The sequence below is a fragment of the Branchiostoma lanceolatum genome, chromosome 5 (genome assembly GCF_035083965.1).
Source record: "Branchiostoma lanceolatum isolate klBraLanc5 chromosome 5, klBraLanc5.hap2, whole genome shotgun sequence".
NCBI classification, from domain to species: Eukaryota; Metazoa; Chordata; class Leptocardii; order Amphioxiformes; family Branchiostomatidae; genus Branchiostoma; species Branchiostoma lanceolatum.
This window is the reverse complement of record NC_089726.1, coordinates 3457000-3480633: the sequence shown is the minus strand read 5'-3', so window position 1 is coordinate 3480633 and position 23634 is coordinate 3457000. Positions and strand designations below refer to the sequence as shown.

The following is a 23634-nucleotide window of genomic DNA, read 5'->3' as shown; positions in this document are numbered from 1 at the left end:
ACTTGTGCGTATATTCAACTGCGCATGAGTTGTGCATTTACATTTTTTGTTTGTTTTGAGTAAGGTTTGGGGGGGGGGGGGAGTTGTTTTCTACTTTGACCCACCGTTGTGCAGCATAGTGATCGAACCTAAGAAATCGCCTATACGGCTGCCAACTTAACCCCAAAACATGTTAATACGCAACCCATGCGGGCTTGTATATACGCGCAAGTTTGACAAGGGCTGTAGAACATATGATTGTGGTGCAGTTATGAAGGTTAGACGTCCAGGTAAACAATATTCAACGACAAATCTCCACAGCTGGATAAGATACAGAAATAACTTCATGAAGTTTCTATACTGACATCCATCACTCTTCTTCACTAAAAGTGTGACGCTGAAGAAGAGTGATGGATAGCACTGAAAACATCTGGAAGTACTATCCATATCACATCCAGTTTCAGAAATTTATTTGTCTTTGAATACCTTTGTAATGAAGACCTTTTAATACTGTTGTAATGAAACCATTACAATGACCATTTGAGCTATTCTTCCCATGGTTTTTGCTAACAGTAGCATTCAGAGACATACAAAGTAGACAGTCATTTTATACTACTACTAAATAATCTTTGATATTGCTTAACTTTTGATTTATTATCTGCATGCTTGTATTGCATATCATGCGGGAATTGAAACCTAGTAGTAGTTGTTACATTGTTATGCTTTGGTGTGTAGAGATTCTTTGCAAATCATCTTTCACATATTGGTGAGAATGCATTATTAGATAGCTTATGTAATGATTTATTCCAGCACGATGCATTTTGAGTATACACAATTATATTTTTCTCACCAATGGGTGACCTACAATAATATCACTAACTGCAATGATCATTACATTTGTTTTGTTTTGGAGTGTTTTGTTTTTTTATTCGTTGAATCACTTCATCTTTTTCCAGTAAGAGGATGGTTGCTGTGGCAGGGATGACATGATATTGTGCCTGCGGTGTAGTGCATGTAACTACTGATTTTGTTGTAGCTTTACTTTCATTGTTTAACTTATTTTCCACACCCTCCTAAAAGCAGGACCCCTATCGCTCAATTCGTTGGCTCACTCACGTAGGGCCCCTGCTCTTTAGCCCTGGTAGACTGGTTCTGGCGACGTTACTGACAGTTGCTCATGAATAATTAATGAGCTATCCTTATTTCGCACAATTTGGCGGTTAATTTGTTCTGAACCTAAAGTAACGATGTGAGACGTTTGATTGATAGCTTCCTAGTGTCCTTTGTGCTTTTGCTAGAGATGAGGTTTAGCAAACCCTCTGATTGGCTGAAGCTGATTTGGTGGCAACAGCGCCAGAACCGTGTCTACCGGGGCTAAAGAGCATGGACCCTACGCGAGCGAGCCAACGAATCGAGCGATAGGGGTCCTACTTTTTGGAGGGTGACTTCCCAAGGAACTCATCCTTTTCAGCATGTGTATACATGTAGTTATAAACAGTTATGCTTGGTCTCATTTGCATGACAATATAATGACAATCATATTGGTATCTTTCATTTTATAGGTTCTTTTCAAGTTAGTTCAAAGCTGACTTCATTGCTCTTTCTCTGTGCAGCAGTGCTTAGGTCCCAATTGCACCGGTGCCGTCGGGTGTTTAGTCCCAGCTTGGCCCTAAAGCTACAAATTTGTCCCGGTGAACTGCCGGGTACGGTGTTCGCACAATTAGCTCACGGCATCTATTTGTTACTTGGTCCCGCTTTAATTCAATTTAGTCCAAGTTGAAATAATTCAGGATCCCGGCCGGGTCCAAAAATAGCCCGGCAGCCGCAGGGTGTGCCACGTAGGGCCATGTAAGGGTCAAACCCGAAAGTGCAAAAAAACAGCTCGTCAACTACCCGGTGGGGCCCCTTTTTCCAGTTGGGTAAGGTGAGGTAAAGCAGTCATTCTCAATTGAGGTGAAGCGTAATGATTTTTCAAGTAGCTAGTGGTAGTGCAATGCCACGCTCGCATTTTTGGCCAAGCTTACCGGGTCACCCCTACTCTTCTCGATAAGTGTGTTGGGTTCTTTCACGTGCAGAGGTTTGACGCTTGAGGCTTACGCCTGAAGCTCCCTCCTACACGGGCCACCGGCTTTACGTCACCATCCGAAATGACGAATGCAATCCCTTACAACATGTCCGAGCTCGAGAGTCGACCCTTAGGGTCAAACCCGGGCCTGTAGGATCCACGGAATTTGATTCAGATGGCGAAGCAGCGGGGTTGCGTTACCGCTTGCGCCACGGGGACAATTGGGACCTAAGCATAAAAGAAGTTGTTGTGCTCTCTCAGCAAGCCGTAAATGACACTTGTTTTCCCCTTCCCCCCTCCCCAAGATGATGAGATCACGGTGGGTAAGTTTTATGCCACGTTCCTGATCCAAGACTACTTCCGCAAGTTCAAGCGTCGCCAGGAGGAAGATGAAGGCGAAGAACAGTACAATAAAGACGCCATCAGGTTGCAGGTATGGCGGGTGGCAGCTAGCCCTTAGAGCCCAGCACTAACTTATGTTATTCCATGTTTTCAGATGAAGGCCCACAGCATTGTGTACTTTGCAATAGGCCCCTCTTTGGCTATATATACACATGTAGTTAGACGTATTAGTTTTTTTTCTACTTTTTGATGTATACTCTAAGTTGTAACAATTTCTCCATCAAGAGATTTGTTTGAAATTATTGCTGATAAGAATCTAGGCCCAACATGCAAGGAAAATATTCAAGCATCTTTTGGTAAATTGATTTCTTCTTGTGCTACTGGATCAAAAGTTTCAGTAGCTTCGTAACATGTTACTCATCAACGTGGATGAACTAGTTAAATCTAGGAAATCCATTTATTCTGTTAACAGTTTGAGCTTTACGTTTTTCTAGTGGAAAGAAAATTGCAAACTGGTTAGATTACCTTAAAGATTCCGGGCCAGGCTGCAAGCCTTGCTTGCCTGCCCTAGCCCGGGGCCTCCGCCCCCCTACTTTTCCCCTAATTCGGTCATATGGGGGTTAAGAGATTAAGATTCCCCTGCAGTGTGAATTTTAGCCAACGGGAGGCCCACAGCCAGTACAATGCCGTGATGGTCGCTGCTCTAACATGTGATGACTAACGGGCTGGTGTGATGCAGTAACCATAGTGCATGCACGTTTGATTTCCCTTTCGTCTTCTTAATTTGCATGACCGTTTCTGTTTTGCATGAAGAGGATGAAATAACCGTTGGCAAATTCTACGCCACGTACCTCATCCAAGACTACTTCCGCCGGTTCAGAAAGAGAAAGGAGGAGGAGAGGAAAAGGGGATTGCACCGGGAAAAATCGGTTCGCAAAGTGAAAAAGATGAACTTAACTGAAGCAGTGCAGTTGAAGGTATGGGAGAAAAAGGAACGGGACTGCCAGGAAATCTCGCCTGGAGCTCTGTGAACAGTCTGTCCAACCTTTTGCGGGCATCAGCTCAGTTGCTTGGATGTTGAGTTGCTTTCTATGTTCTCGCACTTCACTGTCAGACACTGTCTCTACTAAGACTCCCATCTCATTCTCTTTACTCTCTGTCCATGCAGTTTCTGGTTGACTTTGAGAGATTCAAGTTGGGTTAATTTTTTAAAATACTTTTTTCTCCACTCTAAGCACATATTGTATATTACACTTTCATTCCAAATTTGTATTCGCCACAATCTTAAGACTTTGTTTTCACCCATACACTTCAACCTTCCACCTTCGCCATATGGATATGCCCACAGAAGGGTTAATGGGACTGATGTATAGGCCAAAGGCAAATGCAAATGGATTCCTAACTTTGGTTGGGGAGGTCAAAGGTAGTGGGCTCAGCCTTCCAATACAGTGCCCAATTGAAGACACAGCGGATTAACAAACCCACTGCCTCTATGGCCTCAAGAAAGGTTATACTGAACCTTTATCTTAAAATTACCTTAGATAAAATACAGCTACAAGACTTAGTACAGTATACAGACACTGAAGATTTCTTCCGAATCAGGTCATAACCATTACAACACAAAGTACCTGCTCTTTCCTGTTACCTACCGAAGCATTATCCTATCAAAACTGACCGTGTATTGTATCTCCGTCTCTGTTCCTCGGTGTTTGTTGAAATGAAGTAACTATTTGTCATGTTTGTGCCTCCTCTCCTCTCTCTGGCTCTCAGCGGTGTTGGATGTTGTTATGTGGCTTTTCTTGTTCCTCTACAATTTACATCAGACTGTGAGCTTGTCTGTCTTTGTGGTATCTAAAGAGTCTGGTAGGTGCATGACCTGTACTGTTTATGAGGCTGCTCTGTTTATGACTTGACACTTAACATAAAGTCTTAATTCCGAAAATAATTTCGTCAGGTTGGTAGAAAATAGGATATGGGAGATTCTTTGTACACAACCAGGTATTGATCTCACCTGCTAACGTTTCGATGTCTCAGCAGGTTAGATCAATACCTGGTTGTGTTTAAAGAATCTCCCATATAAAGTCTTAATGATATGTTACTGTTGTAAGCATTGTATGCCTGACATTGTGTTTTTTCTAACCTGAAATGTAAGGTTAAAAGATATCTTGGAAAAAAGTATCAAACTCTAGTCTGTTGTATGATATTAAGTGCTTGTTCTAAGGTCTTGAAAAGATGAAGATAGCACACTCATTGAAATACAGGTTGCAATTTTCATCAGTTTCTGGAAACTCCTGAATAATATTTAGCACTGTTCCACATAGTTTAGTTCTGATTTTCCTAATCTCCTCTTATGTTTCTGACCAACTGACTTCTCTCCCGCAAACACCCAGGCTGGCCTTCGTACTCTTCACGACATTGGCCCAGAGATTCGCAGAGCGATCTCGGGTAACTTAGAGGAGCAATTAGCTGCAGAGGGTATCGATATTGGCGATTCCGAAGAGCCATCTCATAGGGTAGGTATCTTCTTCGTTTGCTCGTTCAGACCCTGGCCTAGTGGCACATAGCTTCCACGTTATTTCAGTGCTAGGATGTATTTTGACGGGGTGGGGTTGCTAGCCCTCCCCCTTTATCATGCTCGAGGCACCTCCTCAGAGAACGTCTTGAAAACGTCTTGGAAATCTTAGTAATGTATCATCTGTCTAAGTTTCACATCAACAGATCACAGATATTAACTTGTTACCGTCAAGTATTGTAGAGACATCTTCATTAGACAGTTTTAAACTAGGCATGCAGTAGTGGTGCGGATCGGTCCGGCCGGACCGGTTCCGGACTTGTAAAACGTTTAGGTTCAAGTCCAAAAAAACCTAAACGTCTGGAAACAAGTCCGGACTTGAAAAAAAATTCTCTCACTCATACACTCCTTTTTGTTTTAAACCATCTTAAACCTTCCTTAAATCGTGAAATTTGCACTAGAAAAATATTAAAACATTGCTGTTTTTGTGTTTATAACTGAACTTTTGTGTTAATTACTGACTGTATATAATTCCGTATATATAGTTTTCAAATTACATGTAAAATATCTGCCAATATGCAATTTTACATGTAACACGAAAAAATATTCCAAAATTATTGTTCAGGTCTGGACTTTCAAGTCCGGACCTGAACCTAAACCTCTGGACTCGAGTCCGAACCTAAACCTAAACTTGGGTTTAGATCCACACCACTAGCATGCAGTAATAGATATGCGAAGGTTAGATGTGACAGGTCGTTCAGTGTAATATAACTATCTGCCGCTACGCCGCGTGCCTGCAAAGCTTATGTGTTACGCTGAAGAGCGGTTACCTACCTACCTAGTCCCTTGACCTCCGGGTCGTTGGGGGGACAAGGTAGCAATGAAGATGAACATCTGTCTCCAGACTCGTCAGTTTATTGCAGCAGTTAGCCTTTCGGTCACGTTTAGGGACGTCCACTTTGTGATGCTGTCCTGCCAGGATTTAAAGAATTACTTGTATATAGATACAGAAAGACTATGTTTTAACCTAAACAACTTGTTCCCGCCCACAGAGAAATCATTCATTATTCGGGAACCACACGGAGTCGCCTGTCAGGAGTAGCAACTCCCTCAGGAAGACATCCCCGGTGAATTCCTACATGCCCAACTCACTGGACACAAACACTAACGCCAACGCTAACGTCAACGCCAACGCTAATTCCATCAAGCCCGCAGAGGCTGACAAAAATCCAGCAGACAAAGGCAAGAAGGACGCTGCAGAATCCAACAAGTAGGCACTCCTTCTTATCACTTTGCTAGCAAATACAGTAACTTCCGAAAATGATTATATCAGGTTGGTAGAACGTAGGATATTGGAGGTTTTCTTTTTCACAACCAGTAATGTCTCTCAGCTGTTACGTTTCGATGTCTGTCAGACACCTTCCTCAGAGCTTCTGACTGGTGTTACTGTACTCAGTCTGCTTCTTGCCGCTATAAGAAGCCAAAGTAGGTGAGAGACAATACTGGTTACGTAAAAGGAAAACTCCACAATATCCTAAGTGCAGTAACCCCATGAATGATTTCATCAGGTTGAAAAATCACTCGATAACAAGGTCCTTTATTCACAACCAAGGCATACAATCACAAACGACATTATATTATTCTTGTATAAATTATCTTGTATATATATATATATATATATATATATATATATATATGACAATACGTTTGTGACCGTATGTATGTTCAGAATGGCCATGAGGAAGGTGACGGGGTCACCAAAATTGCAGCTTAAATTATATGTCTTGGTTGTGAATAAAGAACCTTGTTATTGTTGAGTACAGTAATTGCTGTCAGCTTCCATCTATATCTGCTTTCCCCATTTTTTTATGTATGAACATTTTGACTCCAGTGTTTTGGGAGCTAAGCTCTTATGTTGGTATTTTCCATTTCCTTCATTATGTGCTGTTGAGCGCCAATGATGGAGATCAGAATTATTTTTTCCAGATATACCTTTCTCATTGTGTATATCCTGATGTTGAATGTATGACATGTTATGAGGGAAAGAGCTCTAACGACTTCTAAATGAGGTTTTTTTAAAAAACAGAAAAAATGCCAGTTTTAATTTCCTTGTGCCTAAATTCCATACGCCTCTTGTTTTTGGTCTCCATCTAAAGACAAATTTGTCATTTGCTAAGAATGATTGGATTTTTTTTGTTATATGGTATATATGATACAAATGCTATGCAAAATGAATGAGTTTGTTGATCTAGATATGTTCAAACTACTAGTTTTGGCACCTTTAGTCAGTGCTTAATATAATATGCTTACCAAAGTTTCCTTCTACCAAAAGAATCCATCTATTTTCAAATTTGCAAGTTTTTTCAACATGAAGCCATGCAGTCATGGGAAAGACAGGCTGGACATTTGTACTGTAGTTGTGCTTAATCATCACTGAGACAAACAAGTCCATACCATATGCATTTGAAGCCATGCCAGTTCAACTTCCGGAGCATTGAGAAGTTTGACAGGTTTTACAATGTTTTGTTCTTCTGATGATCTTTTGGGTCTAGTCCTTTTACACTACTGTGATTCCTTAAGTTGTTACCAAACTCAGTAAAAGATGATGTTGATTTTTGTCAGTTTTTTAAGACATGTTTGGTTGCCTAACACATAATTTCATGCCTCGATGACGTTTTACTTGGTGAAACGTTTTGCTCTGGGAATTGAAGTGGCACGGCTTTACCATGAACCACATGTCAAACTCTGTATTATTCTCCTTCTACAAACTGTTGCTGTATATCCTTTCTGTTGCTAGTTCCTTTGAAGAGTCAGTTCTCTGCCTCTTGTTGTTACTGTACCTTTAAACTCAGGGTTGGACAAGTTTTTATAACATTCACTGGCCTTGCAGGGCAAGTGCATAAAAAATCTACTGGCCCAAACCAACTATCCACTGGCCCGGATAGCATTTTACCTTCAGCAAGAAAATCTTCTTATTTTTCAGTCAAATAAAATCTCTAAGCTGTACTGAGCAGTGATGCATCATGACGCTTACATTTTAGTAGCTTTACAGGCGTCTGACAAGCTTCTAGGGCTGGTCAGTTGGACGAGCCGCTGGGAGTGAAGTCAGGGTAGTAGAGCAATGTTCACCCGCATCTAAACATGGAAAATTCCCACCCATGGAAAAATCACAGTAGCCTGATCGGGCCAGTAGGTAGGACATACACTTGCCCAATCATTTCACTTGCCCCAGGCAATCGGACTTGTCCAACCCTGATAATGCTTTCCATCCAACAAACATTTTTACCAAGTCCGCTCAAACAGAATCTTATCCAAACTCTGGGAACGTTAGGTTCAGCATTTCTCCTGCGATAGACTTTCCCCTGATGACTACCTCTGTCGTGATTCGGGACATTTCCTAGATCCTCCAGTGTTCTGTGAGCCTCGCAAAAGCACATACACTTTGTGCTCTTACAAACATCAAACTGGCTCCAACAAGTAACGGTGAATGCTGCTGATTCAGAAGTTCCTGTGAAATACCACAAACATGCCATTCTGGAGGAAGATATGCCAATCTCGTTTGTCAAAGATGGCAGGAGTGTATGAAAAAAGACCCCGGTCTGGTCCAATAGTCATCATTATGTAAGCCTCCTATCGAACTACACAATGACGTCAATGCTGTATCATAGGGTCATCTGCATGAAATCTAACCTCTAACAATTCTGCAAGTGAATGGCATGATACTGAAAAGCAAATACTTTTGAATCAATGTCAAGGTTGCAAAAGAGCAATACTTAAAATGTAGACTCCTAACCAACCTACATTCATGTCCTATCGAGATTGAGCTTGCCTTTATTTGTAAGTCCATCATTGAGCTATTGTTGCGTTTCCAAAAGTTTGTATTTTCTTGTGCATACCAATGCCCTGCCAAAAGTGGGAGGGTTCAGGACTAAGTTACAGGACGACTTTATTCTGCAGAAAATTTAACACGAGTCTAGTATGAAATAGCCTAAGTCTAGGAACTGGGATTCAATCCAGAAAGTGACAAGGAGTTAGTAAGAATAGATGTCTTAAGAATGTTCAAAATATAAAGAAAAAAGGCTTAACGTTCTGAAGACACACGAAGAATCTTCCCGATTTCTCCCTACAGACTCTATGTTGTTCAGAGCCAGACCTACAACATCAGAGTTGCCTGTGCTGTAAGGTAGTTGGTCGAGTAATTCACATGGAAAAAGCATGTGAAATGTGATGAACATGCTAACATAACGCTTTCACAGCTGCATTTTCGACAGAGCCCCACAGCACCAAAAGATTTAAACGACTTTTGTTATCTATTGCCCTGTTATTACTCGAAAGCAAAAGAGGCTACCAAACAGATGGGGGGCTCTTAACGCCCCTGTATCCACAAATATCACCAGCACCATCTTTTCTATCTACCCTAACCTGCAAAGAATGGCCCGCTGCAACTACACCGCCGCAAATAGCAGAGCATGACCTCTGTGCATCCATCTCTATCTAGTGTGCATTCCACTTGTTCATCTTAGGTCCATTCCACCCCCACCTCATCTCGACACTTGTTCTTCCTCCGTAGTTCTCTCCATACATTGGTGTGTATTCACTGTGACATGTCGTGTTTGTTAATCGTGTGGTTTGCCGGTCTGTTTTGCACGCTTCCACAGGGAACAGGCTGCTAGCGATTCGGGCTTGGTTGGGTATGTCTGTCTGTTAGGTGTTGTCTGTCCTCTCGTACCACCATCTCCTCATCCAGCTGTACTTATTATTAAAGCCTTGGTTTGATGCAACAACTGTGTATGAGATTTTTAAAACTGTAACTAACACAGACTCCCACTCTGATATGTACTTGTTAGGCCACGCCGATTTAGGTACTTGATTCCGTTGAGCTTCTTTTTTTCTTCGTGAAACTAGAAACGAAAGTGAAAGCAAATTGAATGTTACACAGGAAAAGAGTTGGCTTTTAAACAGCTACTGTTGTGGCAATTCAATGATGTTGAGGTTTTCCATAGATCTGTGGCCAGGTATGGCTAAACTTCAGATTTAAGCCCCTGAAAGACATCTAAATTCTGTAGCTGTTAAACCTGTGTGTTTGGTCAAATTTTGAAAGAAGGTTATAGAAACAAGTAACTACATCGGTGTGGCCCCATTGACAAGGAGACTATGCGTGCATGGCTTTGTGTAAAAGATGGTCATAACTGTAATACAACAAACCATCTGTGATACAGGGAGAACTTAATGCATCCTAAGGACGATCTGTGTAATGCCACCGGCTGATCTTTTCCGACTCTTGAATCTCTGCACGGTAGACGGATGAAGCTCTTGTTGATACGTCACCCCTTCCCCACCCCCAAACCCCGTCTCTTCTGACTGATGCATGCCTGCATGTCCTATGTGCTGACCGTGTCGATATCTGACTTCGTAGTAACATTGACTGTTGGCACTTATGATTGCACCTCTTCTTATCGTTCTGTTGTTTGTAGCACCGTCACCTCCAAACTCAAGGGATTTTTGGAGCCTGCTACGGGGTCCGGATTAGTCTCGTCGGTAACGTCAGGCTTTAGTAGCTTCACGGGCTCATTTACAAGCTCATTTTTTTCGGGTCCAAAACCACCGGAGCCACCGAACAAAACCGACCCAAAGACCGGTGCCGCTCCCAAGCAACAACAACAACAGCAGGGCCTGAACAAGCAACAAGCTTCACAACAGCAACAACAACAACAACAACCACAAACTGACAATACACCCAAGGCCAATGGGCAGCCTCCCAAGCAATCCGCCAACCCCCAGTCATCAAACGCGCAGCAGCAAAATGTCATTAATGCACCTACTACGACTAGTAATTCACCATCCAAAAATCCAGCTGCCTCTACTTCGTTAAACACTAGCACTGCTACTACTACCACGTCCACCACAACTGCAGGCGTGACAAATAATCCCAGCAAGAACCACGTGGAAAATATCGATAATGTCAAGCACGTTGGAAATCATTCCCTGCCCAATGCAAACCAGGAGCTTAACAATAACATCCACAACATAGACAACAGAATTGACATGAGACGGTAAAAGCACTTTCCATCGCTTTCTGCTTCTTCTAGAGACTTGAGTACAGAACCAGGCAAGCGTCTTCGCAAACTCGGCTGTAGATTCATTTTCAAACGTTGCTTGATGCAAACACTTAATACTAACAGGTATCTAATGAATGTTGCTCAGTTTGTGATCTCTTTAAACAACTGTGCAGTTAATTCAGCATGTCGATGTCTGCCTGCTTTGGTGTCCAAGTCTCCGGAAGTGTGTCAATTTACTGCATTTTCATCATGCAAAATCTTTAACCAAAGGTTGATATTATCATTAACTGAATGAATATGCTTGATCAAGTACTAATGTATGTCTGTGTTTGTTTGTTTGTCGTATTAAATGTGATCTCCTTTACATACACACACATTCCCGTCTTGTGATGTGACAAAGCTTCTTCTTAAAGAATTTTCATACTCCTCCTCCTCCTACTCCTCTTTTCTACTGCCGTCCTTTGATTCCTCCGTTCACACAAATTGATGGCCTTCCAATCCAATGGTTTTCGGTCTGCTCACGATTTGTCTCTTGTATATACATTACATCAGCAGCATACACCAGCACCAGGACCCAGACCCGATCCATTCTCCCGAGTACGTGCGGTCTCCGGAAGACATGCGCCCGCTTGGGAACATGAGGTCGGCCGGGGGCAGCGTGCGATCGCCGCCGGGCAACATGCAGTCACCTGGCGCCATCCGTTCTCCTATGGGACTGCGGTCCCCGTCGGGAGAGATTCGCTCCCCTGTAGAATACGAAGAATACGATGACGATGAAGACCCGGAGGTCGAAGTCGTGCACCCCGATGATGTTGATGAACCTTTCTTTACCGCCGCGACAATGGACGCTCCTTACTGGCGACAGCCCTCAAGTGAAACAGAGGACGAGAGGAAGCCCCTGCGTCCCAAAGAGCACCCTAAGAGGCACAGGCGCGGCGAGCGTGATTTGTACAGGGACTCCTCTCGTGACTCCGATTACTATTCGCGGGATTATGATTATGGATATGGTTATGGTTACACTGACAGGGAGAGAGGCCCAGACCCGTGGATGCAGAGAAGAGAAGCGGGGCAGCCCCACTACCCCAGCCCCAGCAGACGGTCTCCCAGCAGGAGAAAATACAGGGGCGAGGACCAGCTGCCGATGCCCAAGAGGGGCGCTGGGACAACCAGATACACTCAGCAACAGGTGGGGTGCAGACTTCGGCCACGCTCGAAAATGTCTGACATTGGTTGTTGTTGAGGTGTTTTTTATGATCATGTTGTATATTATGTCTTCCTTGCACGCTGTGAATGTCAGAGCTCGAAATACCACCTTCATGTTCGACTGTTCAGACCCTAGTGTAGTGCCTAGTGGCAAAAAGGGCAGAAAGAAAGTTTCCTTGCTGTTTCAGTAGCAGGGCATACTTTAACATGGAGGAGTTGCTAGCCTTTCCCCTTTAACGTGATCGAGGCACCTCCTCAAACACAGAACACCTCCCTTCCGGAAGACCGACTTGAACTGGGGTCTCCGAGTTACCAACTCATTTGAACCAGGACCTCAACTGTGAGGCTGCTACCTGTTGAGTCGATGGGACACCCCCCACCCTGCATGTAGTGCAGTTGTAAGTTGTGCAGGTGTCTCCGATGTGTACCTGCACCTTTTCAAAATAGTATCCTTTTTAACAGCAGATTGCAGGATTGAATATGACAACAGACCCAAATTCAAACATTGTTTTTCGATGGACGTAAAGGCAAAGTGAATGAATTGTGCAGGTAACATTTGTATTGTTGAGGTAATGTTGAAGGTTAACTGCAGCAGTGAAAGTACGCAGGTAGAAGTATTTCGAGCCCTGATTGACGCTATGATCATGAATGAAGTTCAGAAATCAAGAAATCTACCTTTTCAGGGCACATATAACAGTGACTTTGCAGTAATCACTGTTAATGCCTCAAGCATGACGGCTTCATCCAAACACAATAACCTCACGCATAAAGCACCGAATAAAAGTACCACTCAAACATTTTCATACATCAAACAAGTCCTAACATTTCGCTTTTTATGTTTGTTTGCTAAGATTTTGCTTTATTCATGCTCTACACTTAGTAGGTTTTATTGCAATTTTTAAAGAATTTTTTCTTGAAGATGTCTTTTATTTTTGTTTACTAACCAGGCTAAGCTATTTTTGTGACTGTCAGCTGCCAAGCCTACCCTTGTTTACACAACTAACACTAACTTCCTTCTTATTTACTTGTTTACTCCTCCGTCGCGGATCAGCCGGTAAGTTGACGAGACAAAACATCACAACTTACAAACTCGGAAATCCCACTTTTGGGCAGGCGTAACGTTTTTGATTTTTGTCTTTTTGATCTGCCGCAAACATCGCAATTTCCGAGAAACAGCTGTTGAGTACAAAACTATATTTTTGGGATGCAATGGCATGTACATACTTACAGAACTTACAGAGTTTGGACTCGGAAATCCCACTTTTGGGCAGGTGTTTTGAATTTTGTCTTTTTGATCTGCCGACCTTTTTGAGAAGCGACTTTGATTACAAAAGGAAGATGTATCTTTTTAAGGTTTGCAAACGGCATGTACATGTACATACCTAGCGCCTGCCATGTTTAGCGTATTGACTCCGACATACTGGACACACTAAGCATGCACTTCAACAGGCTAACGGAGTAAGCCTGTTGATCATTCTTCGAAAACGTCTTCCTGAAGGACGTTGGACAACCCATTGCCTTCGTAAAATGTACTGCAGACGTCCTAAGTTCAGAAAAACACTATTGTCACAGTGGTATTTTTTGTATTTTGCTAAATCGATCTTATTTCACAGCAGAGTTAAAATTTGATTCCTCCAAAATTCTGAATCGATCGTCTGAATCCCCCTTCCCCAGGCAATTGCGATTGCCGGCCAGCCGCCGTCGGGAGGCTACGACATCACCGAGAACAACTGGCGCACCCCTCCCTCCTCCCCGGGGCGGGTCAGGTCGTCCTACCCCACCCCCGCGGGAAGGCCCCAGTCGGTCATCAGCACCTCCTCTACACCCGCCCGCGGGAACGGCGACGTGCGCCCCAGCCGGTCGGGATGGGACTACAACAACATCCCCAAGAGGGATCCCGCCACCGCCTTCTACGAGGGTCTGAAGACAGGCTCCCTGGGCCCCAACAGCGAGAGGCAGCACTCCAGGAGGAATAGTAGATACGACAGTCATGCAATGAATCTGGTAGAGCAGGTAATCCTTCTGGTGAAGCGTCCACAGTCTAGTGTGTGGTTCACGGTGTGGTACACGTCCTGTGCTTCATGTTGCTTATTAAGCCCCTATCTCACTGGACCTGCGGCACGTTGGTGGTTTCTCTGCGTCCTGGATTGGATGTGTGTTACCCTTGACTTTATTATGGGAATATCATGCAAAACGTACAGGCATGACTAGAAATACAACAAAAAACTCAGGAGGGAAAATCGTTTTTGTCGATGGAATTCGTTGAGCGCGCTGTCAAATTTCCCTGTCGCATCGAGATCGTCAACGTGCCCTTTGTTCCAGTGAGATGTGGGCTTTAGATTGCACTTTGCTCAATAATATGTGTTGATATCTCTTTGTATTAATTCTGTTCTCTGTATTCAGTTCGGTTGTTATCGCCCTGCCAAGTAATTCAAATACGTTGAAGTTTTTTTTTGTAATGCGACAAAAAGGACAGGGACTTTCACACGGCCAACTATAAACTGCTAAATAGATATACGAATTTCAACATCCAAGTTACAAAACAATAAACGTAATCAAATACATGTCTTGGAACTGTAACCCCCCCCCCCCCAACTTCGACAACATTTTACTAGTTGTTGTTTTTTTGCATACAATATAGTGCATACCACTAACCTTTCTACTGTGTCCTTAGCACTATTGTAATTCAAGTAGACAGGATAGTGACATGTAGTTATATAAAAAGGGGTTTAATGTGAAAGGAATGAGGAAAGGGTTACAAAATCTATGTTGTTGGGGTTGAGCAATGTTGATGTTGGCCAAACAATTGTCAAGAAATCTTCATGTATATATGTATATGTATACGTGGGCTGATCAATATGTTCTCGGCCTACCTAGAAATAAGGTACACAACTTAAATGTTGGGTACTATTATGTAGTATGACGTATTTTATTAGTTTCCGCCAAATTTCAAATATTATTGTGGTCATTACTTACATTCGTGTTGAAAATCAGTAGGCAAGTGTCTAGAAACACTTGTGAACTGTGATGAGAGCTGTGTTGGTCGTGTTCCTGATGCCATGGAATCTACGAAGACATTGCCAAACTCTTTTCCTTCGTCTTTCAACTGGAAACAAATGGGTATCTTTACTTTCAGCAGAGCGAGTTGTCCCGGCCGCACACCTCAGGTCACAGCTCAATTGTCCATGTGTTTTGTCCGTTCTTCTTCCTCACCTAAGGTTACTGGGTGTTGCCCGCAAAGTAATGACCATAATAATTTTAATGTTGGTAGACTTTTATTAACGTCTTTATACTCAAAGATTATGCCCTGAAATTGTGTCATTCTAGTTAGTTCCAGACTTCCAGGGCGCCCCCTCCCCTTCACCTGGAACTAACAAGGATGACACTCAGGCTACCGACATTTGAGTTGTTTTTTCTGAGTGAGGCCACGAACTTATTGTAATATTGATCGCCCCTGGTATCGTAGAAGTGCAGCAATGCCAATGATTTCCGCCTGTTGTGTTCCCAGGTGCTTGTACAGGAGGGGCTGGGGCGGTACGCTGACGACCACCTGGTAAATGTCGCCAAACACGAACTGGCCGAGGCCTGCGACATGACGCCCGCCGAGCTCGACTACGCCGCGCAGGAGATGATGCGGGAGCAGGGCTACGACATGACAGAGAGCAGCTATCCCTTCGACTACCCCTACCTGGAACACATGGGGGGCGACGGCGGCGGCGGCTACGACCTGCCGGACTACCCGCCCGTGAACCACGGCAACAACCCTCGCCGCATGCCCGAGGATCACTACGTGCGGCACCCACCGGAGGGCGACAGAGACCACCCGATGCACAGGCGACCCGCAGGTGACTATGCAGAAGATGTCGAGGATTTGGATGACGAAATGGTCTACGTCACTACATTATAGCAAGATGGTGGTGTGCATGCGGGAAAAAACACCACCCTTTGTACCAGATTCTTATATCTTTGTTGGATTTGAAGACCGATTTACCACGTTCGTAACCCGAAGACGTTTAAATGAAGGGCAGAATTGTTGCCATCTTGTAATGTTCCCTGCCCCATATCTATTTCAAGGATGCCATCATGCTTCTACAGGTCCAATATCCTCATCGTCTCACCAAGCATCAATGGTCACCCTCTAAAAACAATTGCTACCTCGATGAAAGGATGGCTGACGGTCGAGGTCCCAGGCGTAGCTTTGCAGAAGTGAGTCCGAGGTTGAAGACCAGAGAAAGAAGAATGCCATTGTTTTGGCGTCAAACAGACTGGCGAGGCCCAGCAGTGTTAAACTTACAGGTGGAGAGGCACGTTAAGGCAATATTGGCTGCTTATCTTGCCTTTGACTTTGTTACTACAAAGATAGCATTTAATAACTTGCATTATGCAGTCAACTAAGGACTTTGAATATCCATGACAGAAAAAAAATATGTAGGTAATCCATTAAACTTTTCCGTGACAATTCCTGCAATACCATATAGCTAGCAGACGTAGTAGCCAAACAAAAAGCTGATCTCTCTGAAAACCTTGGAAAGTGAGGACTAGTAAGCATATGAAAGAGATCGTCAGTTTATTGTACACAAAAATATACTTCAGCAGAGAAACATGCACCACCTCCAAACACGTCATCTAAATAAACCGAAGATGACAAGCATAGGAAGCTGTAAATGCCACTTGTTCTTGAGTTTATTTTTATATACTTGCATTTGAGGATTGTGGTGCTCTTCTCTTGGGCTACAGCCCGAAGGATCCTATTGAATTTCTTTGGAATTCATGGTTGCATGTATTTGATACAGACAAGGTATTCTGATTGGATTTATTTATTTATTTACCTTTTACTGAGAGTCTGAAAATCTACGGCATCATTATCAGGAAGTTTAAGGGCATGACACTGTATGTAAAGGCGCCGTGGCCAAGCGGTGCTCGTGTCGAATGTGAAGTAAGCTTGGAAGCTATTAGGAGTAAAATTGTAAAATAGTCACAGGAACGTAACTGTACATGTCTGTTAATTTTCCTACATCCATCCAGTTTGGAATATCGCGGGCAGTGTGCTGGTTACAGCATCACTTAACTGTTTCTCCTTTGACTACCATAACCAGCACCAAACAAATTCTTCCTTACCAAAGGTACTGTCTTCTGCTTAATTCGTTAAAGTTGGAAATCCTTCAATGTTTTTCCTTCATTATCACTGTGATTGGACTACGGTCTATTCGTCTGTGTACAACTCGAAAATATTTCCTCAATATCCCCGTGGTTGGAACTAAAAGTTGAGACGATTGTGTGCATTTTGCTTTTTTCTCTCTCTCTCTTTTCGTGGCATCCCTGTCCTTGGACAACCAAGATGGCGGGTCGAGCCAGACGCTTGTGCTGGCCGGTCCACTCACAGAGTTGCAGGCAAGGATGCCAGTCAATGAACAAAGTAAACTGAGCATCGGCTGTGGCTTGAATAAAAGCTTAACAGTGGTGTACTCAGGTCAATAGGTGACTGTGGAAAAGACGGACGAACAAAAGCTTGTCCTTTATTGGTTTAAGCAGTACTGCTTTAACAGAGTAGTACTTGTTTTTATGCTTTGCTCAGTGTTCTGCTTTCGATCTAACCTGTGCGCTGGGCCCAAGTTTATGTTACTAGTAACGCTCATGATTAAAACCAAAAAGAAATGGGTTGTTTTAAAAACGGAGTTACTTTGTTCTGATTCAGCCAGGAAACAGAGTTTTGCTGTTGTGCCGGTACCTGCCTAGAGTTGGAAGGGAGTTCTAATTTTAGCGATGGATACGGGGTGATAAATTCCTGACAACCTGCTGAAGATAGAGATAAAAACGATGCTGTGTGATAGAAACGATGTGAAAACTTACCGCGTGTGGAGTGTGTATAGAGTATTTCAATATAGCTACGATGACCTACGGTATTGCATTTACACCTGTGTCTATGATTGTAATATGGCCTTAACCGAGCAGAAGATCAGGGTCAACCTGTACGATAAAGACTGACGACTGAAGAGGCGCAAACAAGCTAGAATGGAAAGTCTGGTGCATGAACTGTACAAAAGTAAACAATGCATGTTCCCTCTGTAAACTGATGATATTTTCCGTACGGGAAAACAAGACTTGTTGTCGAAACCTTTGCAATAATGCACAGTACATGATATAGAGGTCAATTTGAAATCATGCCAAAGGTATGCATGAGATTGTACGAGAACTTAAACTCCATTGCTGTTTTGAAAGCTTTTCATTTGGGCATCGTATTTATTGCGCTTCTCTTACTTGCGAGGCAAATAGTGCAAATCATATGAAGAATAATTCTCTGATATTGCAAAGCTAGATATATATGTTATGATTGCTCCCCAAATTTTTATATGAAAAGTATTTTCCAAAACTTGCCAATTTTGCAATGTTCCGGTTCTGCTGCTTTAATAAGGTTTGGCATTTGTGAAGAGATGCATACAGTATAAACAACTGCACGGTCCGAATCTAATTGTAGCCAGAGAAATTTCCTAACTGCACATATTTAAGGAATTTTTAACACAATGCGGTTTGTACTCCACACTTGTAAATTAAAAAAGTTAACAAACCTTTTGTATTACTTTGGCATTTGCTTTGTTGCCATGTAAGAATTGATAGTTAGACTGTAGATAGAGTTAGGAAGAGACTATAGAATAAATAGGGCATACTGCAATTTGACTTTCAGTACATATATGTAATATATTCATTTGCAAGGAATGTTATGGAAGTGCAATAAACAATTTGATTCTTAAGTCTGTTCGTCGTTTTTTGTTGATGATTCTACTGTTTTCGTAAAAGCTACAATGTATGAGCAGATACTAAGTACAAAAAGTAACACAGGAAATATATCTATGAGCATAAACAAAATGGGGTCCGTTTTCGTCGCAGAAATGTGTTTTCGGATGAGGGTTGATCTCCACACACTGACATCTTTTTGCAGTTTTCATAAGGTAATAGCTTTATACGCTAACAATATGTGAAAAGACAAATCATGCATCTACAACTGTTCCTCATAACATTGCGGGGAGAAAGACTTCGTGTATTTTTAGGTTCATTGTATTTCCACACAACAGATTTGTTTTTAGTGTCAGCCAGTATAACACACATACTCTTACCATAATCTTTTTCCATAGAACCTTTTATAGCTTTGTTGGTTTTATTTTCATTCATTTTGATATAAACTCTCCTGTGCATGTGATGTTGTTTAACCAACTGAAGAGTGTAACGCCTACACAGACGACCTAAAGAAAATATGAAAATGACAGATGAATTAATGTGGTGACTTATATTGCATCAAATAAAGATCATTTGGGCCCTGTTCAAGGCCTTTGAGTACTTTCTGTGAATCAGATGAAGCAGTAAACATAAGCCAAAAAGAGCAAGATCGCGAATGCGTTACTCGACGATGCGCGTTCCGGAGAGCCAGAGACGCAGTCGTCCCACTGTGTCTGTGTAGGGTCCGGGTCTGTCAGCTTCAGGCCCCGCTCGAACAGTACAGTCCCTTCTGGGGGATCATTTTGTAGTGAAAGAGAGAACACTTTACCATCTTTCTGACCTACATCAGCAACGATTAAAGAGATATATGCTAAAGGTCCCTGACTACGAAGGAGAATGCGGTTAGCGGAGTCGGTAGGGAGAACCAGACCACGTACAATCAGACCAAGACTGAAGTACAACTTGTCGTCAGTTGTGTTCAGGCTGATGGTCAGGTTGCCTGTCGCATGGTTGCCGTAGACGCCCTCGTAGTCACGTTTGTCTCGCGGGAAGTTGTCCGAGATCTCGGGGAGGGCGGTGCCGTTGGGCTCTGGTCTCGTCCACCAAGGCTCGGGGTAGGTGCAGGCTGTGGTGGCGTTAAGCCAGTGGTCCTTACCTGTCATTGAGCAGAAAGATTATAGACATTAGAAGGACTCAAGACCTTTTCCTTCCTTGTCTCTAAAGCACTTGTCACACGTACGTTGCAAATAGCCGATCATGGCCTCCCGACCTTCTCCAGACCATGGTTGGGACTCAGTCGTGAGCAATGTTATCTGTGGCTGGGTGTTGCTCAGCGGGGTTGCCTACTAGTCTTGATTTTTAAAAATTCGTCAGCGACAGCCGACTATGTTTTTTTTTTTAAAAGATAAAAAGTTGGGAAAATCCTACTCCAATGCGATCAGAGGAGTGAACTGGAGCTAGAATTTGGTGGATTCCAGACTACTCAAAACCCGGCGCCTTTGTTGGGGAGGAAAAGTTTAAGTCGTGGGAAATTCCCGAAAGTGTGATTTTATCTGGCCGGTTGAAACATTGTCGATGGCTTTGCGATGGATTCTGTTTTTACCTGACAAAGCTGAGAGTTGAGGTTGAAGCCTCGAAATCTCCAAGCATAAGGGAGGCCCTAGGCAGTACCTGTGAGGATATCTCCGACCAGGGCGTGGATGATTTCGTGGATGTCACTGGCCACCCCCGGGGTGTAGGGACCGTTGACTGAGGTATAAACTCCTCCAGAAGCGGCAGGGTACAGGGATAGAAGAGAAGCAAAGCCTGCCACAAAGCCACTGTGTTGTACTCGTTTGTATCCTGGCAAAGGGAAAAAGTTTAGTTTGAATCAACGTTGTTTGAGGGCTTTGAAATAGTAGACAAACAACGATGTGTAAAAAAAACAGTGATTGCAATAATCATAAAAGAGCTTATTTATCATATTGTCCAATACAGTTTGTCCTAAAAACTGGCAATAGACTAGTCCTCAAGTCTGATAGACATCTGTCCTAAATCATTGACAACCGACGAATACGGTTACACGCATATATGCCGATGCCCCCTAACAAACCCCAAAAGAAGGTTGTCGGAACCTAGAAGCGTCGGAACCTAGAGGCGTACGCGTCGGAAGGGGGGGGGGGGTATTAACATTGGGGTGTCGGAACGTAGGGCTGTCGGAACATAGGGATATCGGAACATAGGGGTGTCGGAACATAGGGGTGTCGGAACATATGGGTGTCGGAACGTAGACATCTTCAACATCAGTGACTACGTCATACCTCTGTAGGTGCCAGCAAACCACCCCAATCCGTAACCTTGCGTCGTCCCCGCTTCAACCGGCCAGTCCGGGTCAAGTTTGTCCAAGGTATCAGTAACCGGGGGCGAGGTGAAGTCCGCCGCGTGGGTCTGACGTAGCGTGTCCTCCGGCACCACCGCGCGGCCGGCCGTGTCCCTCCCCCCGCTGAGGTGGAACTTCATGTACCGGGCCATGTCCAAGGCGTTGGACACCACGCCCCCTGCCGGCAGATGCAACTTGAGAGGCCTACAAAGGAGGGAGTATGACAGGTTTTCAATGTATTCTATCTCAGTCAAATTTCTGTATAGCAAGAGGACATGGCTTTAGCCAGACATGTCTAACGACTGTCAACAGTGTCAAAGAAATACTTTCATGTGTTATGATCGACGTTATTGCATATGGTATTCAACAATTCTGTCTTACAGTATATCAGTCATTCGAATGAATTTTATCACGTTTTCGTATGTCGAAGAGATTTTATATGAGATTAAGCTAGGCGTTACCTACCTGAATTCCTCTTGGCTGTAGGGTTCATAATAACCTGTGTGTTATAGGTCAGGTACGTTTGAGCAAAATTGGAGAAACCCTCGTCCTCAAGGGCGTCGGCCAGGTAGACTGTGTCGTCCATGCCCAACGGCTGTAATATTCGCTCCCGCAAGAGGGCCTCGTAGGACTTCCCTGTCAGCTTTTCAGCGACGTGCCCGGCCAGGGTGTTCAGAGGGTTGTTGTAATACCAGAAGGTTCGGAAAGGGTAGACCTGCCTGTAGTACCGCATTCTCCTGTAAGGGGAAACGTACCGTTTCCTTCAGTTTTATTTTTCAATGCAATTCACAAGAAATATCTATTCTTATCTAATGTATAGCCAAACACTGACATTGTCCATTTCAATCATTTAAACATTTAAAACAGCAAACTGTTCCTGCCTAAACCCTGGCCTTGTCCACGGTGAGTAGAACTTACTGCAAGAGGGAAAAGGTCTGTGGGGTGAACGTCTCTGAATGACCTCGTTGTATTTGAAAAGCCAACAAAATAAACAAACGGTAGTCAGGAGCACCTAGGACTAATGGCGGACGGCCCAACAGAGGGCTGTGGTAATACCAGAAGGTTCGGAAAGGGGAGACTTATCTGTAGTGCCGTAGTCGTCTGCAAGGGACATTAACGACATAAAACGAACCACGAAATTAATGAGTAACTTCTACTTAGTGTTCTTCCTACATTTCTTTTCATGCATTCAAAGTTAATCATTATCATACAGCAAAAAGTAACACAAGTATGTTTGACCCAATACTGAGTTTTTTCATCAGAAATTGAAGCGATTTCAACGCACCTTGCCAACTCCGATCTGTCGATATCTTGTCCCGTTGTTATAGCAAAAACTTGGTTTTCCAGACCGGTTTTGTGCGCTAGAATATCTCTCAGGGTCGCCTCTTTGGTGCGGAACTGGTCCCTGAACCTGAAGGACGGCCCCAGGATGTCCGTCAGTACGGTGTCCCAGCTCACGTCTTCCCTCTCCCCGAGAATGGACGCTAGCAGGGCTGTGGTGAAGGACTTGGAGATGGAGCCGACTCCGAAGAGAGTCCTGTTGTCCACAGCTTGTCCCGTCTGCAGGTCCCTTTGGCCGTACCCCTTGGCGAAAATGGTCTGTCCGTCCTTGACGACGGACACGGTGAGTCCGACTACAGGCCTGGACTCACATGTCATCAGGTTCTGGATGAAAGTGTCGAGATCCTGTAGCCTCTGCTGCAGTTCTGGGCTGGTCATGGTTAAGGCCTGCCCGACTATCATAAAGCAGACCACAAGGATCGCGTTCACGGTAGCTCCCATCTTGTACAAATATGTCGGCTGCAGATCGTTTCACCGCCTGTGAATCATTAGCTCGTAGAAACAACCAGATTTATCGGCTCACGAGTTTATGACTCATTGTGCCTGGATGGGTGTGTCACGGCGCACTCTGAAACGTAGACTCTACCAATTTGAGAGGGTTATAGCTGTATGGCCCAAAATCAAAGCTAACCTTGATTTTGATCTGATCTCAATACACTGACGTCTTGGTGCAGTTTTTATCAGATAGTAGTTTTATTGCCTGACAATACGTGAAGACAAATACCTTTTTATTGGTCCACATAATATCAAAGGGAGAAAGATTTTGTGCACTTAAGGCCACAGCAAGTACATTTTAATCATCCGCAGACTCCAGACCTGATGAGATAGGGCGAAAAAAACAAGGCGGGCAAAAAACAAACAAGATTCCTATATTTTCAAATTTTGAGATAATAAATCTTGTTAAATAAGAATTGAGGCGACAAAATATGATATCACGACCAACAGGTCTTTTATTCCTGTAATTACATGTATTCAACCAATGAGGTTTCATATATAGTATAAGACCTCCTTGATTCAACAGTAAACATGTTGAACAGACTAGCTACAACAGAAAAGAGCTTGT

The 23634-nt window shown here is 43.5% G+C and overlaps 2 protein-coding genes across 8 annotated transcripts in view; one reads left to right on the top strand and one right to left on the bottom strand.

Moving 5' to 3' along the window:
* The window catches only part of LOC136434461 (voltage-dependent L-type calcium channel subunit alpha-1D-like), a 151366-nt gene extending 132457 nt beyond the window's left edge, over positions 1-18909 (top strand). For 2 of the 7 annotated variants that reach the window (XM_066427265.1, XM_066427263.1), the window contains exons 43-50: positions 3200-3363; positions 4777-4899; positions 5951-6168; positions 9557-9589; positions 10373-10951; positions 11510-12143; positions 13835-14173; positions 15669-18909. In XM_066427265.1, coding sequence (XP_066283362.1) covers positions 3200-3363; positions 4777-4899; positions 5951-6168; positions 9557-9589; positions 10373-10951; positions 11510-12143; positions 13835-14173; positions 15669-16067 — 2489 coding nt within the window. In that variant the 3' untranslated portion in view covers positions 16068-18909. Of the gene's footprint in view, positions 1-2349; positions 2478-3199; positions 3364-4776; positions 4900-5950; positions 6169-9556; positions 9590-10372; positions 10952-11509; positions 12144-13834; positions 14174-15668 lie in introns of all 7 variants that reach the window. The other 5 variants (XM_066427269.1, XM_066427262.1, XM_066427268.1 and 2 more) reach the window with 5 other exon arrangements.
* A 249-nt stretch (positions 18910-19158) lies between these two features.
* Positions 19159-23079, bottom strand: LOC136434769 (uncharacterized). Its single transcript, XM_066427811.1, has 5 exons — positions 22516-23079; positions 21692-21967; positions 21172-21434; positions 20543-20713; positions 19159-20027 (listed from the first exon to the last, which is right to left on the bottom strand). The coding sequence occupies exons 1-5, from the start codon at positions 23010-23012 to the stop codon at positions 19504-19506; spliced, it is 1731 nt and encodes a 576-aa protein (XP_066283908.1). The 5' UTR covers positions 23013-23079; the 3' UTR covers positions 19159-19503.
* Between the last annotated feature and the right edge of the window lie 555 nt (positions 23080-23634).

Excerpts from the sequence above, each read along its gene's own strand:
- LOC136434769 (XM_066427811.1), bottom strand. The coding sequence starts at position 23,012 with ATGGGAGCTACCGTGAACGCGATCCTTGTGGTCTGCTTTATGATAGTC. Across the intron at positions 20,714-21,171 it reads GTTTGCTGGCACCTACAGAG|GATACAAACGAGTACAACAC; the intron begins GTATGACGTAGT and ends TCCCTTTGCCAG. Across the intron at positions 20,028-20,542 it reads GGTCGGAGATATCCTCACAG|GTAAGGACCACTGGCTTAAC; the intron begins GTACTGCCTAGG and ends GCTCAATGACAG.